The 21,190-nt window shown below is 40.3% G+C and overlaps 1 protein-coding gene across 2 annotated transcripts in view; it reads right to left on the reverse strand.

Annotated features, from left to right (window-relative positions):
- Positions 1-21,190, reverse strand: part of Cfap251 (cilia and flagella associated protein 251) — a 90,190-nt gene that overhangs the window by 40,177 nt on the left and 28,823 nt on the right. For both annotated transcript variants that reach the window (XM_075979386.1, XM_075979397.1), the window contains 3 exons: positions 20,003-20,053; positions 5,188-5,396; positions 367-561 (listed from right to left, as the gene is read on the reverse strand). In XM_075979386.1, the coding sequence (XP_075835501.1) occupies positions 367-561; positions 5,188-5,396; positions 20,003-20,053 (455 nt within the window). The remainder of the gene's footprint in view (positions 1-366; positions 562-5,187; positions 5,397-20,002; positions 20,054-21,190) is intronic.

Consider the following 21,190-nt stretch of genomic DNA (forward strand, 5'->3'; position numbering starts at 1 on the left):
CTCCAGGGCAACACAGAGAAACACTGTCTGGAAAACAAAACAAACCCAAGCCTAGTGGTGGTGTTCACCTTTGATTCCAGCACTCCGGAGGCAGAGGAAACAGATCTCTGTGATCCAGGCCAGCCTGGTCTACAGAGTGCATCCCGGGCTAGTCCGGGGTACACAGTGAAACCCTGTCTTGAAAAACCAAAACAAAAGAATCCAACACTGATCGCAATGAACCAAGGAGAGACAGCTGTAAAACTAGTAAGGCGAACTCGCCCAATTCTGTGTCCTAGGAACAAGAGGAACATCCTCGGCACTGCACACAAACTGAAAGGGGACATCAGTCATTTTTGGCTATGACCAGACTTGTTATCAACTCACCTGATGACGAAAAGGTCACCTTTTAACGTGCAGTCTGTGGGGAGGCTGGATTTCTCTGTAGGTGGACTGGCTGGGTTCTTGGAAAAGGACAGCGTCCTTATGGCACCTAGTTTGAAGTTACTGTACCAGTTGACAACAGACAGGTTGTGATCGTAGAACTTAATGCTACCCTTCACATCACCTGTGACAATGTAGCTGGAATAGAGAAGAACAACAGCACTGATGGCAAGAGCCCTTTACTGAACATTTGATTGCGTAAGGCTCTAGCCCCTGGTGTTGCCATGATCCACTCAACGGTGGCCAGCGAGGTTTCTTTTCCTGTCACCCCACTTTATAGCTACATCTCCAAGGCTAAAGAGAAGACACCTGCTCAAAGCCTAGGGTTGCCAGACACAGTGGATACCCTGCACAGTGGGTTCTATTAATCTGAATCTTGGGTAAACACACATAGTCCCAAATGTTGTCTATGAATGTTTGTTTACATTTAAAGGGGATATGCTATAGAGATTTGCATTGGTGTGGATCTTGCTTTAGGGATACAAATTTAAGGTCAATTTTGTTACACTGCGTATATATATTTCTGCTCTTGATTAAGGAATTGTGTTTGTGCAGCTCATTTAAAAATGTAATGTAGTGCTGTGGGGCAGCGGTCTGGATCCTGCCATTTGTATTTTAAATAAACGTGGAATGGCCAGGAGCCAGGCAGCAAGTATAGGTGGGGCAACCAGGCAGGAAGTAGAGGCGGGGCAACAAGAATGCTGGGAAGAGGGAATGCAGTCTGCAGTCATGACCCAGCCTCAGAGGAAGCAAGATGTGACTGCCTCACCAAAAAAGGTAACAAGCTACATGGCTAACTCAGACAAGAATTATGGGCCAATGTAGGTTATAAGAGTTAGTAAATAAGAAACCTGAGCTAGGGGCTGGAGAGATGGCTCAGTGGTTAAGAACATTGCCTGTTCTTCCAAAGGTCCTGAGTTCAATTCCCAGCAACCACATGGTGGCTCACAACCATCTGTAATGAGATCCGGTGCCCTCTTCTGGCCTGTAGGCATACATACAGACAGAATATTGTATACATAATAAATAAATAAATTTAAAAAAGAAGCCGGAGCTAATGGGCCAATCAGTTTATAACTAATGTAGACCTCTGTGTGATTCTTTGGGACTTAACAACTGTGGGAACCAGGCAGGACAGAAACCTCAGACAACAATGTATAATTAAGAAATATAGGTTAATAAATAATCATCTATAATAGTCAAGCTTGTAGTCATGTTAGTTAAATTTTCTAGATGTACAGAGATGTATTTCAGATAGATAGGTATTCTTCAAACCTTTCAAAGACTACAGAATATGGCATTTAAAATATTTTAATAACTTAGGACTTTTCACAACAATGAGACACATCTGCTCCTGGCAAAAGCAAAAGATGGGCACTGGAGAGGCTCCTTATGGAGTTTTCTGGCCATTTAGGAAAGAAACTACTCTTGCCTAAATTGCTTGGTGATCTGGGCATGCAGGACCCACAGAGAAATGACTGCTAAACTTGTCTAAAGGTGAGATGATCCTTCAGGGTGCCTACTTCATGCTAGATATTCTGCAGGACACAGAAGAAAGTGACTGACAAGCTGCCAATATAGGCAGAACTGTCTTTGAAATTTCTGTGAAAAATTTCAGATGAAAAAGTCTGCCAGATACTATGGGCCTGTAGACTGAAGATGAATGTAATATAAATATTGTAACTATAATTCTTGCTTGATACCCATTTTGTTATATGTAATTTTACTATGTTAAAGTTAAAATCTTCCTTTTCATTTAAACAGAAAAGGGGAGGTGATGTGGGATTCCCCTCTGTATGGTGTGAATATCATTGGTTAATAAAGGAACCGCTTTGGGCCTATAGCAGAGCTAGGCGGGGAAAACTAAATGGAATGCTGGGAGAAAGGAGGCAGAGTCAGAGAGAAGCCATGGAGCCTCCACCAGAGACAGACATGCTGAAACTTTGCTGGTAGGCCACTACCTCGTGGCGATGCACAGATGAATGGAGATGGGTTAAATTAATATGTAAGAGTTAGCCAATAAGAAGCTAGAGCTAATGGTCCAAGCAGTGATTTAATTAATACAGTTTCTGTGTGATTATTTCAGTTCTGGGCGGCTGGGACGAACAAGCAGCCCCCTGCAACACACTTGCACCTAGCTGGGCTCCATGGTTAGAGTACATAGGAGCCTGGTGTGCCTAAAGTAAATGGCATGTCCTCTCAAACATTCTTCTGGCTCCAAGATCAGCCCCTTACCACAGTGGAGACAGTGACTTACAGTCACTGCCAGCTGACCACAGATGACAATGGAGAACAATTAAATAGCCCCCCCCCCATCATACAGGCTAGGCAGTGGGATGCGTTAGAACTATGAAGCCACCACCGGGTCACCACAAGCAAAGGCAGTGCTGGGGGGGGGGGGGATGGCTTCTATTTCTAGTCCTCCAATCCATCCCAAGAGAGATCTTTTATTTTCTAAGACCTTTAAAAAACAATCTAATCACGGGCGGGTGGGGGGAGAGATTCTTCTCAGATGTTATGCAGAATGATTAAATGAGATTTCCGATTAATAAGCCAGGCCAGGTGGGCAGAGTAATTGGCAAGGATTGCTTCTACTGCTCTATGCTGGGCAGAAGCGGAAAACTCACCCCATGTTTGTAGGGCCCTTCTCCCCTTGGCTAGTGTTCCTTAATAAGGGAGAAGGGAACCCAGGCCTGGGTCTCAAAGGCTCTAACCCCAGCTCCCATTCCTTTTGTAAAGGCTCCCCAGGACGCCAGGACTGCCCAGCACCCTGCACTGAGTGGTGCAGACAAGAGTTAATGGGCACAGTGAAGACTGACTGTACAGGGACTCCAGGCACAGGGCAAGTTCTTGTCCTAAAGAAATTTTCTCACACTTCCGGGAACTTCTCTAACACACTAAAGATAGCTGCTTTTTACCTAGGGCTCCCCGTGTGCTAAGGAGCAGACATGTAGTCCTCATGAAACGACTAGGGGCTGAGCGAAGAGTCACAAGCGTGCAGACCAAGGACAACTTCTCACCTCCCCCTCTACGGGTTCCAGGGACTGCACTCAGACCGACAGGGTGTTGTGTCCCCTGGAGAACCAAACTCAGGTCTCCAGCAAGAGCAGCAAGTGCTCTTAATGGCTGAGCCCCTCTCGTGATGGAGGAAGGTCATTGGTTAATTAAATAAAAAAACTGCTTGCCCTGATAGGTTAGAACATAGGTTGGTGGAGTAAACAGAACAGAATGCTGGGAGGAAGAGAAGTGAGCTCAGAGACGCCATGCTCCCCTCTCCCGGGCAGACTCGATAGCTCTGCTCTCTGAGGCACTCGCGATGAAGCTCCAACCCAGGATGGACATAGGCTAGAATCTTCCTGGTAAGTGCACCTTGGGGTGCTACACACCTTATTAGAAATGGGCTAATCCAGGTGCGAGAGTTAGCCGAGAAGAGGCTAGATATAATGGGCCAAGCAGTGTTTAAAAGAATACAGTGACCGGGTGGTGGTGGCGCACGCCTTTAATCCCAGTACTCGGGAGGCAGAGGCAGGTGGATCTCAGAGTTCGAGGCCAGCCTGGTCTACAAGAGCTAGTTCCAGGACAGGCTCCAAAAGCTACAGAGAAACCCTGTCTCGAAAAAAACCAAAAAAAAAAAAATACAGTGTCCGTGTTATTATTTTGGGGCATAAGCTAGCAGGCAGCCGGGGTGCTGGGGACGCAGCCCTGCCGCTCCCATTACTACACTCTCGAGCCCCTTGAGGTATTTTCTCACATTTAAAGCATGAAATTTGGGGCTCTGAAACATGTTTCATTAGCACAGAAGAAAAGGAGTCCCTTTTCGTGTCCTAACACAGAAGATTTTTAAACATAATGTGTGCCCGTGAGATTTTTAAAAGTCTCATTAGGGGCCGGGAGTGGTGGTGCATGCCTTTAGTTCCAGCTCTTCAGGGGGAAGAGGCAAAAGAAAGCAGACCTTGTAAGTTCCAGGACAGCATAGTCTACACAGCGAATTCCAAGCTAGCCAGGGTTACTCAATGAGACCCTATAAAAAAATAGTAAGGAAGAAATCATAATAAAATAAAATCCTGTTAGTGCATGTAGCAAGCAAGAACCTATTCCTGGGGATGGTGGTGGCATTTGCCTTTAATCCCAGCACTCAGGAGGCAAAGGCAGGTGGATCTCTGTGAGCTTGAGGCCAGCCTCAAACTGTGAGTCTACAGAGAGAGTTCTAGGACAGCCAGGGCTGTAGACAGAGAAACCCTGTCTCAAAAACAAAACAAAATGGAACCCATTTCTATGCTGAACCTCAAGTGCTCATTTCTCCTGCTGAGAGACAACTGATACTCTAGGTAGCTACAACTCTCCCCAGAAGCAGTGTGCATCTATGACGACGTATACACAAAGGGTCTAACAGAGAACTCGGACACTAAGGAGAGAGCTGGGAGAATAGTCTTCCCCCAGGGAAGAAGCCCTCAACTGGCTGTCTAATCCCAGTGTTCAACCCTGAAATCATATGCATACAAGCAACATTGTACAGACTGTGTAGATTGCAGCTAATTATTTAGGAATATATATGTGTGTATGTGTTGTATATTTTATATATTTAATATGTGGCAACAATTTTAGAAAACAGTCATGAATTGGGAAAAGGGCAAGGGGGTACATAGGAGGGGTTAGTGGGAAGATGATGCAATTATATTTTAATTACAAATACATGTGTACATAAACCAGAGGCCTACAATACATGCGGGATCACACCAGGATCTCCTCCAATTGGCTCCTTACTTGTCGACTGTGGTGAGGATGGTGATGCCTTCCTTCTGTAAATAGACCAGTTTGCGAGGCTTGATGAAGGGAAAGGCTGACACGGAGGACGATGGGGGGTAGTGGATATCCCAGACAACAAGCTTCCCTTCCTTCGTGGCCGAAAGTATTTGTGCTAACTTCAAGTGAAAGACAGACTGGCTGAATTTTCCCACGAGTTTGTTGAACGTCTGTGTTTCAAAGACAGGTTGTAAGTTACAGTGTGGGTTATAAATTGCAGGTTCTGAGTTACATGTATCAGTGCGGCGTTTTATAACATCAGGATGAAAATACAGTGAGACGAAAAAGAAATGACTGACCCCCTGGGTAACTAGCTCCGGACCCTCTGCAGGTTCGCTGAAGGTTATGGGCTGTGCTCACATACACGGTGAAACATGACCCAAGAATGGCTGATTGCTGCTGCTACCTGCCCAGCTTCTCTTGTGGAGGCTGTTAAACACACAGTCTGTCATGAACAGAAGCATGCTCTGGGTGAAAAATACAAAGTAATTATACCTGATGTCCTTTGACTGCAAGGTATTGTCTCAGCAGAAGAAACTCTTCTGGCCCTTAGCATAAGAATACTTTGGTAAGACCACCTATTCAATGTATGCTTTGTGAGATAAACAAGGCATTTAGCCCTGTCTTTCTTATGCAATGTTTCAGAGAGAAAATATGGAAGGAGGGATAGAGAGAAGGAAAAGAAAAAAAAAGAGAAAAGAGACAAAAAAAAGAAAAGAAAAAAATATGGAAGGAGGGCTGGAGAGATGGCTCAGAGGGTAGGTAAGAGCACATACTGCTCTTCCAGGGGACTTGAGTTCAGTTCCCAACACCCATGCTGGACAGCTCACAGCCTCCTGTGAGTCCAGCTTTGGGGAAACTGATACCTTGGATTCCAAAGGCGCCAACACTCCCAGGCACATAACCCCACCCTTCACACATGCACATGCTTAATTTTAAAATAAAATCAATAGTGATATTTTATTTATGTTTTGATAAATAAAGCTTTCCTGACAGTCGGAGGGTAAATAAAACTAAGCCACTAGAGGCCAAGCAGTGGCATCACACACCTTTAATCCCAGGATTTAAGAGACAGACACAGAGGGACCTCTGTGAGTTCAAGGCCACTCTGAGACACACCTTTAATCCCAGCACTAGAGGGAAGGACAGGAAGAGACAAAGGCTCAGGCTGCAGTCGCCCAGCCTTGGTAGAGTAAGACTTCTTTATAGTGGCTTGGCTGTTTTGCTTTTCTGATCTTCAGCTTGAACCCCAGTATCTGACTCTGGGTTTCTATTACTTGTGCTATATTAGTGCCCAATGTTTGGGGTGCAAATTCACGAAAAAGCCATCAGTACAGGCCGGGGCTGCATGTGGGGCTCCAGCCCCACCTGGCTAGGCTTTCTTTTCTTTTGTCCCTAAGCCTCTGAGTGAGTTTGGAATTCTTCTGTTCTGGCTTTCAGGCAGCCCTCCAACACATGTGCTTTTTCCAGACAGACCCCTGTGTATTTTTCTGACAGCCAGCTCTCTTTCTCCACCATGTGTTGTGGGCTCTCCCTGAACACCCCCTTCTTGGGCTGCTGCCAAACTAGGTAGCTGCCATGAAATCTGGTCAGGCTTTTACTGTTCTATGCAGAGGCGATCAGCCTCACATCTTCATCAACATTGTCAGTAGATTTCGTAAAACATTTGGGAATTCTTAAAGGGAGGAATTAGTTAAAAAGAGAGAGTTTCCCCCACATTAAAAAATGGGACAAACCATTACAATTGAGAGGGATAAAATGATAATATGCTAGACAGTTTGAAAATAGAACAATCAGATGAGAGAATATCTAATAGATGGGATTTATGTAATGTCAATTGTAAACATTATCACCTTTATCATTTTTGTCTTATCACTAAAAAAAGTTGGTTAATCTGAGTGCTAAGATACAGGCCTTAGAAAAACAGATCACAGGTCACAGAGATATTCAAATCCAGACAGAGGAATTTAATGGAGAGCCAATTACAGCACTGCATTATAAAAATAGAGAGGAACAGCCTGAGGCTTTCAGACAACCAACTTTAATATATCCAGTAACCTTACAAGAATTGCCAAATGGCAGAGGCTCTGTTACAGCTAACTGGACTCCTGTGCCAATGTTAGATTCAAGTAGATTCAAGGAAGCAATATGGCATGCATTCACCTTTTGTGAAGCTAATGTTAAACTTCTGGTCAGTTTGTAATAGAATTATACCTAACAACTGGATAGAATTTGTTAAAGGTGTTTTAGAGCCTGGTCCACAATTATAATGGAGTACCTGGTTCAGAGAAGAGGCTAAAATTATTGAACAATGGAGTAAAACTAGAAGTAGGGAAATCTCCCAAGATCAAATTCTTGGAGAAGGAGATTATGCTACTATGCATATATATGCAAGCTGTATGTGATGACCACACCCTGGATTTATGCCACACAGCAGCTTGGGACAGAACTGGAGAAATAGTAAAGAAAATTGAGTCATTTACTAAAAACATACAGGGCCCAAAGAAAGCCTTTGCAGATTTCTTACAAAGATCGACTTCAGCAGTAAATAGAACGATAGCAAATTCAGAAGTTAGACAAATAATAATTGAATCTCCGGCTTTTGAAAATGTCAGTTCTTTATGCAAAAGGAAAATTAGGCCGTTAAAGGCACGGTCAGCACCTCTGGAGGAATTGATCCGAGATACAATTAATACTGAATCTCGTGAACATGCTGAGGCATGGATAGGAGAGGTGATTTTAAAACTATGACATTCTAAAAGGTATTTTAGACAGGGCATTCCTAGGAACAATGTTTTTTTCAAAGAATAATCCATTCAAATGCCTCTCCCTTCTGGATTATGTGGAAAGTGTGACAAAGGCAGGAACTGGACTAATGAATATAGGTCAATGAGGAATATTCATGGTAATCCTTTGCCTCAGGAAACTCCATGTGGGACCTCCTGCAGGTCCCCATGCCAAATCTGGTTCAGTCATTTCCTGCCATCATAGAGGAAACTCCTTCCAAGAGCAATTAAGGAACCTAATGCATATTGTGTGCAACCATACTGCTCTGGATAATAGAGAAGCTATAGAAGAGAGAACAAAAAATTCAGAAGAAACCGTAAAACAAGTATTTTGGCAAACATTTATAAATGAACAAAGACCAAAATTAAAAATACAAATAAATGACATTGTCATTGAAGTTCTGGTAGACACAGGTGTGGATGTAACAATAATTTCATCAGAATTTTGGCACACAAATTGACCTCTTCAGGATGCAAATGTTCAGTGTTTAGGGATCAGAACTTTATCTCAGGTAAAGCAGAGCTTGAGATAGGTTGAATGTATAGGGCCAGAGGGTCAGAGAAGAATATTAAAACCATATGTAGCTAATATAGCAAAGAATTTATGAGACATAACTTGTTACAGCAATGGAATACTCAGATTAACATTTCCCCAATCTTAGAAACAAATCATAAATTAACATATATTTCTGGGAAAAATATTATAAGATATTATAAAGAATAGTCACCGACCATTCTGGGTTATACAAAAACAGGGCACAACAGCTGCTGATATTTCAAAGGCACCAACAGCTTTACCTTTAAATGGTTGATAGACAAACCTGTATGAGCAAGCAATGACCTTTAACAATAGAGAAACAGCAGGCTTTAGAACAGCAGGTACAGGAGGAACTAGATGCTTACCATATTGAAGAATGAATCAACTAGCCCTTGGAATGTTCCTATATTTGCTGTTAAAATGAAATCTGGAAAATGGAGAATGGTGACAGATCTAAGAGCTGTTAATAAGGTGATTCAGCCAATAGGCTCTCTACAGTCTGGCATTCCTTTGCCCTCTCTATTGCCTAAAGGATGGCCCTTATGGGCATTGATTTAAAAGATTTCTTCCTCATTAGACCTTTACAAGAAAAAGACAGAGAAAAATTGCCTTCACAGTGCCTACTTATAATAATTCTCAGACTGCTAAAAGATATCAATGGAAGATTCTCCCACAGGACATGATAAATAGCCCCACCCTATGCAATATTTTGTAAGTCAGCCATGGAAATGATATTTAAGAAATTTCCTGAATCTATAGTTTACTATTACATGGGCAGCATTTTGCTATCTGATTCAAATGTAGCTACTTTAGAAAGAATGTTTGAAAAAGTAAAGAAAATTTTGCCTTTTGGAAGATTACAAATTGTTCCTGAAAAAGTACAAAGAGGAGATTCTATTAATTATTTTGGCTATAAAATAGGTTTACAAAAAATTAGGCCCCCAAAAGTACAAATTAGAAGAGATTTATTGAAGACTCTTAATGACTTCCAAAGATTGCTAAGAGAGATTTTCAATCTACAGCCCACTATAGGGATAGGTCCTGATGACTTGATTAATTTAAACAAAACCTTAGATGGTGACAAGGACTTAAATAGTCCCAGGGAATTTTCAACTGAAGTTGAGAGAGTATTGATTTTGAAGAGAAATTACAGAAGGCACATGTGGATCATATGGATTTGAATCTTAACAGCATTCTGGTGATATTATCCTCCAAACATTTCCCTACAGGAATTTTAATGTAGAATGAATATATTATCTTAGGTTGGAAATTTTACCACATAAAGCAAGTAAAAAATTAAAAACTTATGTGGAAAAGGTCTCTGAGTTAATTCTAAAAGGAAAATTGAGACTTTATCAATTAGCAGAAACAGACCCAACAGAAATTATACTACCTTTTACTAATGATGAAAATGATAAAATTATGGTAAGAAAGTGAACCCTGGCAAAGAGCTTGTAGTAATTTTTTGGAAGAGATTAACAACAACTATCCCAAAAGCAAAAAAGTTCCATGTATAAACAGAATTAACTTCCTCACATTGTACAGGACACACTAACAATTGGAATCCCAACATTCTATACTGTTACATATAAATCAGAAAAGGCAGGTTACAAATCAGAAAATTTAAGCAGATCAAAACCCTTATGATTCTGTCCAAAAATCAGAATTATATGCTATTCTCATGGTATTAACGTGCTGTAGGAAATCCTTCTGCCAGTAGCCTTTAAGTTACCCGCCCACTTGGGCGTGGCCTCTTATACTATAAATGCCAATGTAAAGCATGTGCCCTCTCTCTTCTGGCTGCGGGATTCAGTTGCTATTCCCCATTTGAGCAGAGGACTGTGATCTGTGAGTCTACCCCTAAGCAAATAACCCTTTATTATACTCAATTCTGAGCTAGTGAGGGATTTCTTTTTAGCATCCATCTTCATCTGACACCCAACATGGTGCATCCCAACTCCCCAAACAGTCCACGGCCCAGAAAGTCTCCCATCCCTGCCTGCCTGGCTTGCTTTCACCTACTAAATGTTTTGTTTTTCTTTTTATAAAACCCCAGTCACAGCAGAGCTAAGTGCGTAGTGACCTGGAAATTTCCCAAGCTCATGCACATTTTCCCCCACCACTGCTGCATTCCCTGTTAGACAGCAACATGGGCAGCTTTCAGTTTGTGCTCCCTGTTTGTGAGTTCTGGGCTCCTTGCTCCGTGTATGGAGTTGATTTGATTGCTTTTGGTTTGTCAAGCAAAGCATACTTGTCAGTATTTGACCAGCACCAAGGCAGAAGGTCAGAGCTGCACAGGACTGTTCATGCTGCCACCGGTTGTACCACTGGTTGCCACTCTGCAACTGCAATTCCGGCTGGACAATAAAGATTATTACACCTAAAACACCTATTACACTGGATCTCATAACACTGGTAACTATTTGATTAATTAATAAATCAATAAACTTGAAAGCTATATAATGGCAGAAAGCATTTGCATGCAAAATTTTAATAATCTTTTTGCTGATACTGTGGATTGTACTGCAAGGCTTATATGGCTATTGTGATACATCCATTTATTGGCTGTTGGGACTCAGTTTATTTCTGTATATTATGCTTTAGGACAATGATCTTTTATCCTGTTACTTGTATTATTATTAATAAAAAGTTGATTAGCCAGTAGCCAGGCAGGAAGTATAGGCTGGATGACCAGGCAGGAAGTAGAGGGAGGGCAACAAGAACAGGAGAATTCTGGGAAGAGTAAAGACTCAGTCTGCAGTAGTGACCCAGATGCAGAGAAAGCAAGATGAGACTGCCTCACTGATAAAGGTACCAAGCTATGTGGCTAACACAGACAAGAATTATGGGTTAAGATGTAAGATACAAAAGTTAATAAGAAGCCTGAGCTAGTAGGCCAATCACTTTATAATTAATGTATTTCTTTGGGATTGAACAGCTGTGGGACCAGGCAAAACAGAAACTTCTGTCAATGATATTATGTCCTTTAGAAAATGGTTTGATAACAGAGCTAAGAATGAGTCACTTTTGGAAATGATACAGTCTTTACAGACTAAAAATAACAGCTAGCTGACAGGATTAATACCATAGAAAATCAAAAGTTACCTGAAAAATTAATACTATTGAAAAGGATAACATTAATTTGACAAACAAAATTCAATCCATGTCAATGGGTGCTGAGAAATTATCTGAAAGAATTCATACTGTTGAATATGAAAATCAAAATTTGTTAAAAAGTTAGGATAGGTTAGCAGATAGAGTATCTCTCCAGGAAGGCAATCTGCACACTATCCAAATAATGTCCAAGGATAAGATGTTATCTTTAAAGGAAAACCTTCAGACCTTGGAATCACATGTGCAGAATGAGGACCAGAGATTAGGTGCCTCAATGAAATCACTAGAAATATATACAGGTCAGGAGATTCGGGCTTTACAAAAGACAGTACTAAAAAGATTTGAAATGGTTGAGGAAATTATTGGAGCTGATGAGCAGGGAAAGAAGATACAAGGACAGGATTTAACATTACCAGTAGCTGTCAGAGATGATTTACCCAGGGTTTTAACTTCCTACCCTGAAATCAACTCTGACAAAGCATCAAGTTCTAAATGCCCAAAAGGATCCAAAGAAGGTTGATGGACACCTTTAGGAATGAATGATTTAAAAGAAATTAAGCAAGAAATTGTAACTTACAGCTTGCATTTCGCATTTGTTAGGGAGATGGTAAAGACATTGGGGTCTAGCAATAAGGCTACCCCACACAACTGGCTTCAATTAGTTTCAGCAATCCTGGAAGATGGGCTCCAACTGCTGTGTAAAGGTTATTTGTGAGAAGAGGCAAAAATTTTAGAACAACAGGGGAAAGCAAATGGACTTGAGACTTCCCAAGATCAAATTCTTCGCGAGGGCACTTATGCTGACCCACAGGCTCAAGCTCTTTTCAATGAACAAATCTTGTTCCTATGCCACAAAGCAGCCTTAAATGCTTGGGACAGGATTTGTGACCAGGAAAACTAATTGAATCATATACCAGGGTTAAAAGGGCCAGAGAACACCCTTTAGTGATTTTTACAAGATTAAATAAGGCTGTACAAATAGGAGTAACAGACCCAGATTCTAGATGAATACTTATTGAATCTCTGGCTTTTGAAAATGCCAACTTAGAATACAAAAAGATACTTGGGCCGTTAAAGGTTAGATCAGTACCAATGAATGAATGGATCCTGCATACAATGAATATTGATATATTTGACTATAATACTGAATCTCGGCTAGGAGAAACATTTTTTCAAAGGCATGAGGAAACATCAAAATGTCAAATATTTTAATTGTGATAGAATAGGACATCTGAGAGGGAATTGTAGACAAGGGATTTCTATAAATAATGTCTCCTCTGGGAATGGCAAAAATAAAAGGTATCTACCTTCTAGATTATGTAGAAATTGTGGCAAAGGCCGACATCAGACCAATGAACGCAGATCAACAAAAGACAGACAAGGCAACCCAATACCATCAAGAAACTCCTTGGGGGACCTCTCACGGGCCCCTAAGTCAAAAGTGGTGCAGTCATTTCCAGTCACTGTGAAGGACATGTCTCACCAGGAAAATTAAAAAATCCAGATCCTTATGTAAAAAAACCATACTGTTCTGGAGGATAGAACAAACATGGAGGATGAATCAAAAATTCAAATAAGAAGTAGGAAATGTATATTCTGGCAGACTTCTATAAATGATCAAAGACCAAAGCTAAGAGTGGATATAAATCAGGTTCTTTAAACACCTAGAGACTGTATTTTGCATAGATAGGTAATCTTCAACCACTTCAAAGAGCTGTAGTATGTGGCATCTAAATAACTTAGGGTTCTGTTGATGTGAGACACAATTGTTCCTTGTAGTACTGATCTATTCCTGAGAGAATGTTGAGCACTGAAGACACTCCACGTGGAGCTTGTTTTTTCTTGTCAAAAATGGCCTTTGGGCAAGGAACTGCCCATGCATCAACTACTGACAAAATGTATGCTGTCTGGACAGGACAAGCAGGATACAAGAAAAAAGAGAGTCAAATCTTGCTAAGACAGGGTAAGATGGTTTTGAAAATTTTCCTGCCTCTGAAAATGGTCTGTCAGTTACTGTAGGCCTTACCCAAAGTTGGTCGCTCCAATGTTGCAAACGAGACTTTGGGTGATTTCCCAGATAGCCAGTTGTCTCTGTCATTTGTTGCATATTTTTGAAGTTACTTGATTGCACTTCCTGATTACTCAAACAATATTATTTCCCTTCTCAGATCTTCAATGGGGTTGAAGACTAGATAGTCACAGTTACTTTCCTCTCATGACTTGGCCAAGTTATTTATTTATTTATTTATTTATTTATTTATTTATTTATTTATTTTTTGAGACAGGGTTTCTCTGTGGTTTTGGAGCCTGTCCTGGAACTAGCTCTTGTAGACCAGGCTGGTCTCGAACTCACAGAGATCCGCCTGCCTCTGCCTCCCGAGTGCTGGGATTAAAGGCGTGCGCCACCACCGCCCGGCCGGCCAAGTTATTTATAATACAACACTTAGACTCCTTAGGATTGGATAATTATTGAAACATTTATCACATGTTTCTTACTTGATATTGTTTATGCTGGTTGTAATTCTAATTTTTATACTTGATATTTGTTCTTATTGTATATAATTTTGTATTAGGCATAGAAGTTTTGTATTTAAACAAAAGGGAGAGGTGCTGTAGAAAATCCTTCAGCCTTTAAGTTACCCGCCCACTTGGGCATGGCCTCTTATACTATTTATGCTGATGTAAAGCACACACTCTCTCTTCCAGCTGCAGGATTCGGTTGCTGTTCCCCATTTGAGCAGAGGAGTGTGATCTGTGTGTCTACCCCTAAATAAATAACCCTTTATTATATTTAATTCTGAGCTCTAGTGTGGAATTTCTTTTTAGTGTCCATCTTCACTAAAGGATTTTAAAGAACCACTCAACATAGTTACCAATTCACAATATGCAGAAAGAGTTGTTTTGAATATTGAAATGATTTATACCAGATGATATAGAATTGACTTCACTATTTATTCAGTTACAAGATACAATCAGGAATAGAAGTCACTATATATATATATATATATATATATATATATATATATATATATATATATCTCACAACCTATCCCATACATGTCTGCCAGGTTCTCTAGCACAAGTTAATGCAGAAATCAATCAATTATTGGTTGGAAGTATGCTGAAGGCCTCAGAATTTCATAAGAAAACATCATATCAATAGTGAAGATTTAAAAAAAAGACTTTTTCCATTATGCAGCAACAAACCAAAGAAATTATAAGGAAATGTCCTACTTGTTCTTTATACAACTAAACAGTACTACCTGCAGGAAGTAACCCAAAGGGTACTTAAAGGAATGAAATCTGGCAGATGGATGTGTTCCATTTTGTAGAATTTGGAAAACTAAAATATGTACGTCTATTGATACCTATTCAGGTTTTCAATGGACAACTGCTTTGAGTTCGAAAAAGGCTGATTTGGTAATCATATATTTGCTAGAAGTTATGATCATCATAAGTATACCTGTACCAATAAACACAGATAATGCTCCAGAAGCATAAGTCTCTAAGAAAATAAAACAGTTTTTTGCTTATTATAATATAAAGCATATTATACACAATCATACAGGGCAGGCAGTTATAGAAAGATCAAATAAAATTCTAAAGGATATGTTAAATAAACAGAAAGGTATGATAAATAACCCCATGTTGACTGAGGTTTCCGTCCCACTCAGTCCCTCAGCCATTTAGTTCCAAAGAAACAGAGGTCTACATTAATTATAAACTGGTTGGCCTAGTAGCTCAGGCTTTCTTATTAACTAATTCTTACATCTTAAATTAGTCCATAATTCTTGTCTGTGTTAGCCACATTGCTTAATACCTTTTTATCAGCAAGGCATTCTCATCTTGCTTCCTCTGTGTCTAGGTGATGACTGCAGACTGAGTCTTTCCTCTTCCCAGAATTCCCCTGTTCTCACCACCCCACCTCTACTTCCTGCTTGGCTACAGGTCAATCAGTGTTTTATTAAAATAATACAAGTGACAGGGTACAAGACCATTGTCCCACAGCACCCCCAGAAATAGATCGCATAATGCTTTATTAACTTTGAATTTTGAAATGCTAATGAGAAAGGAACAACAGCTGGGAAGAGACATTGGATAATAGAAAAAAACTACAGAATTAAATCAGCCAATATACTTTAAATATGTACTAACCTCAGAATGGAAACCACGGCATGTGTCATGTTGAGAAAGGTGTTTTGCTTTTGTTTTTATTGAAGAAAAAAAGCTATGGATATTATCAAAATTGACAAAGATTAAATTTGAACAAGAGACTTCTTTTAATTAGAAAAGATGACAGTTCATTAAGAACTATGGCCATTTAATCTGAACTAACCTATAAAACTAACAATGTTTTTCATTTGATCTTAACTTTCCAAAAGAAAATCTCCCCAAAATTAGAGCTGGGGAAGGGTTTTGTTTCTGCCTTTAGAGGAGAATAAAGGTATCCAGCTAAAGAATCTGAAGATCACTGGGCAAAATGAGACATCTGAAGAAAAAGGACAAATCATCCAGAAAAAGTGTCCCAAGAAAAGGAGTAATTAGTCTATTGGTATATCACATTTCCATCAGGATAAAATTTCATAAATCTTCCCAAAAGTTTGTTTCTGTTGTTTTCTACAGACATGTAATGCAAATAATCCTTTTTGTAGTCCCAGTCCAACTAAAGATTAAAGCTGGCTTTGGAGTTGGAGTGTGGCTCTCTCCTTCTCTAAACCCAAACATGTTCATTAAAGTGAAATCCAAAATCTCTGCCATAGTCAGAAGAGCCACTTGATATTGGACAGAAGAAAAACAAATATTTATGGACTCCTTTATTGCCACGAATCTCATAAATCTTTGGTTTTATATTGACTCTTTAACAGCTTTTCTTAAGGTATGAGATTTATCATAAATATATATATATATATAAACACTTTTTGTCATGATATTAGTGATCATATAGAGTACTAACTAATTCTGATAAAGGTTTCATCAACCTTCATGTACATGATTTCAAGTTTGAGTCTCTATCGGTTTTCTGCAGTGAACCATGAGCACACCTAATGGTGATCTTTGAAGTCTCCATATGGAGCCCTACAACAATAATTCCTCCAGGACTAAGATAACATCACTAAACTGGAAAACACCACCTAAAGATTTACTTTTGGACTACAAACTGCTCAGAACAATTTTGAGGTGGCTAGCTGAGATGATTTAGTCTAACAGACTACTCCAGCCAGGACTTGAGACAAGTCCTGCACTTTCCCATTATGCAGAGACTGGACAACAAATGATAAAGCTACCTCTCCAGGACTTGACAATTGACCCCAAATTTTCTTTTCAGAATCCCCAAAGACACTGTCACCTCCAGACAGCAGAAATTTAAAAATATGATGCCCACATTCCCAAAAGGTGGGGTAGATGGTTTTTGGTTGTTCAATAGGCTATGGATTTGTCATTGTTTAAGGGGATTAGTTACAAGTTGTTATTGGTAATGGTCAGGAAAAAAGCTAAACAAAGAAAATTAGAGTCAAGATTCTTGAGAAGAGAAAAGGGGGATAAAGATATGATAAGATAAAAAGGTAGATTATTGAATCTACTTTTAAAAAAACAACTATACTAGTTTTAAATATGTTACACTAGATTGGACTTTTGTGTATTGTATACAAATTTTGTATATTGATACAAATTTGAGACTAATTTTGTTAAAATAGACTGTACATACATTTCTAATCTTGTTCAAGGCATTGTACCTATACAACTCATTTAACAGTATAATGTAAATTTCTAGTCCTTGAAAGTTATTATTACCAACTGTTTAGGATAATAAGGAAATGCAGGTTAGTAATTAGTCACCTATTACAATTGAACTTGTAGTCACATTAGGTATGTTTTCACGGTCAAACAGAGATATGTTTTAAACAGACAGGTCATCATCAAACACTTCAGAGATCTACAGAAAATGGCATTTAAGATTTTTAATAACATAGGTTCTTTTTTCTTTCTTTATGACAGTACGACACATCTGCTCCTGACAGCACCAATCTACTTCAGAGATGATGAGCAGCAAAGAAATTTCATATGGAGTTTGCTTTCTTTGTAGCAAAAGTAAGCCATGGAGCAATAAAATGCCCTTGCCTCAACTTCTGACAGTATGCTGTCCTAATGGGACAAGCAGGACACAGAAGAGAGTGACTGCCAAACCTTACCAGACAAGGTGGGACAGTCCTTCAAAAACCCTGTTTCATAGAAAATTCTGTCAGATATTCTAGGCCTGTAGGCTGAAGATGGATGCCTCAACATTGCAGAGAAACTCTGGGTGACTGTCCAGGTAGCCTGCTGTTTCTGTCATTTCTCACAGCTTTTGGAAGTCACTTGTTTGCACTTCCTGCTTACTCAGTTAATTTTATTTCCTTTGTGAGTCTCTGAAGGAGTTGAAGACTAGAGAGTTACAGTTTTCCCTGTTTTACCAGATGCAGAAATCAAGTTAAGATAGAAAGTAAATTAGGTACAAGACTTTGGACTCACCAAGGCAGGATAGATATGGAGTATTTTCTCTGAATTTGTCAAATGCAAATGAACTAGAGATTGTTGATATATTTATTGCCTGTATATAATGTATATAGTTATTTTACTTACTGTATATAGTTTTTCTTATATTAGTTACTCTTTTTAAATTTTAGACACAAAGGGGAAATATGGTGATATTTTATTCACGTTTTAATAAATAAAGTTTGCCTGAAGATCAGAAGGTAAAACTAAGCCACTAGAGGCCAGGCAGTGGTGTCACACACCTTTAATCCCAGGATTTGGGAGACAGAGGCAGATGGATCTCTGTGAGTTCAAGGCCACCCTAGGCTACACAAGATCAATGCAGAAACAGATCCAAATGGTGGCAGCTCACACCTTTAACCCCAGCACTAGAGGGGACTATAAGACAGGAGGAGACAAAAGTTCAGGCTGCAGTTGCCCAGCCTTGGTAGAGGTAAGGCTTCTCTAGTGGCTTGGCTGTTTTGCTTTTCTGATCTTCAGCTTGAACCCCAATATCTGTCTCTGAGTTTTTATTATTCATGCTACAGAAATCTTTAAAGATACATAGAGAAAAAGAAATGAGCTGTGATGAAGCCTGCAGCGGATTTGTGGAGGGAAGAAGGAAGGAAGGAAACTCAGAATCTATCCCATACCACAGCAAATCTGCTGCCCCATCGCCTTCTGCAAGAAGATGCTAGATTTGTGTCTTAGTTAGGGCTTCTATTGCTGTCATGGAACACTTTGACCAGAGCAACTTGGGGAGGGAGGGTTTATTTGGCTTACACTTCCATACTGTAGCACATCATTGAAGGAGGTCAGGACAGGAACTCAAACAGGGCAGGAACCTGGAGGCAGGAGCTGAAGCAGAGGCCATAGAAAGTGCTGCTCACTGGCTTGCTTCTCATGGCTTGCTCAATCTTCTTTTTTATAGAACCCAGGACCAGCAGCCCATGAATGGCTCCACTCACAATGGACTGGACCTTCCCCCATCGATTACTAATTAAGAAAATGCCTCATAGCTGGATTTTATAGAGGCATTTTTCTCAATTGAGGTTCCCTCCTCCTAGACACACGATGGACAGGCACTCTACCAACTGAGCTACGTCCTCAGCCCTCAGGGATTTGTTTGTTTAGTTTTGTCTGAGACACTGTGCAGTCCTGGATGTATAATCAGGCTAGTCTTGAACACAAAGATCTGCCTGCCTCTGTCTTCCGAGTGCAAGCATGAGCCATCACACCCTCCATGTCACATCTAAAAGGTGTCTTTAAAGCAGAAGCCTACACGGAACATGGTTATGCCCTCATCAGCTGGAGACATGGCACCAGTTTACAGAAACCAACAACATTATTTGGTTCCCTCAGCAGCAATGGTCCACTACTTTCTAGCTCATTATTCCCAGGGACTTTATGAGCCGTGGCCGCCAGGAGTCATGAGCACAAGAACAAAGTCTGCAGACAGACACAGAGTGACCTTTCCGAGGAGATCTCGTTTGTTTGCAGCCCTGGGGACGGGGCCCAGGGAAACTCTCTCCTCCAGCCCACCCATCTCGTTTCTTCCCTTTGGCACACTCTCTGTCGTCCTTAGCTCTCATTCTCTGTCAATAGACACACGCACATTACGACATCTACCCATCTCTCGGGATTTCCTCGCACTAATAGCATCTTTTTCCATAATATTTTGTTTTATTTTTACAAGGCTTCTATTATTTTTAACAAGACGATTCATTACGGACAAAGGATCCAGGCAAGCCCACACCCACCAAGTCAGCACATCTGCATTTCCCCTTCACGGTGTCTGACATGAAAATGCAACAGGGATACTCACTTTCTCTGTTAAAATTGGGGCACTGTGAGCAAGTATACCCTTCTCTTCATGCTGAAAAGCACAGAAAAAGACATTACTATTTCAAGACTAAGCTGCCAGGACAGGCACTACGTGCTAACTAACCCAGGGCGAATGCACCCAAATGGGATCAGAGGGCTGCAGCGCCTACAGGAAGAAAACCTGTCACCTGGGGAGGAGTTAAAAACATTTGAAAAGAAATACAAATCTATTTAAAAGCCAGCATGATTGTGCCTCTGTGTCGTGGTTAATGCAAATCTGAGCTCTACATCAATGAGGCTTTAAAATGAAAATAAACACCCAAAGCAATAAATATCACTGGCATGCAGCTTTTCAGCAAGTCTTTGGTTTTGCTTTGTTTACTTTCTTTCTGTTTTTTTAAGGCAAGTGCATTTCCTCAGGTGTCCACGTCAGTGGCATGTATGATGCTCCACTTTGGCAGCCATAAACCTGTCTCTGTGGACTTCCCAAGTCCAACGTTCCATATAAACCTGTCTCTGTGGACTTCCCTAGTCCAACGTTCCATATAAACCTGTCTCTATGGACTTCCCTAGTCCAACGTTCCATATAAACCTGTCTCTGTGGACTTACCTAGTCCAACATTACATATAAACCTGTCTCTGTGGACTTACCTAGTCCAACATTACATATAAACCTGTCTCTGTGGACTTACCTAGTCCAACGTTCCATATAAACCTGTCTCTGTGGACTTACCTAGTCCAACATTACATATAAACCTGTCTCTGTGGACTTACCTAGTCCAACGTTCCATATAAACCTGTCTCTGTGGACTTACCTAGTCCAACATTACATATAAACCTGTCTCTGTGGACTTACCTAGTCCAACGTTCCATATAAACCTGTCTCTGTGGACTTCCCAAGTCCAACATTACATATAAACCTGTCTCTGTGGACTTACCTAGTCCAACATTACATATAAACCTGTCTCTGTGGACTTACCTAGTCCAACGTTCCATATAAACCTGTCTCTGTGGACTTACCTAGTCCAACATTACATATAAACCTGTCTCTGTGGACTTACCTAGTCCAACGTTCCATATAAACCTGTCTCTGTGGACTTACCTAGTCCAACATTCCATATAAATGGAATCATACACTCGATAACCAAACTGTGTTGCTTCTTCTTTTTCGCTTGATTGTTTTTTTTGA

This window comes from Microtus pennsylvanicus, chromosome 1 (assembly GCF_037038515.1).
Source record: "Microtus pennsylvanicus isolate mMicPen1 chromosome 1, mMicPen1.hap1, whole genome shotgun sequence".
NCBI lineage: Eukaryota > Metazoa > Chordata > Mammalia > Rodentia > Cricetidae > Microtus > Microtus pennsylvanicus.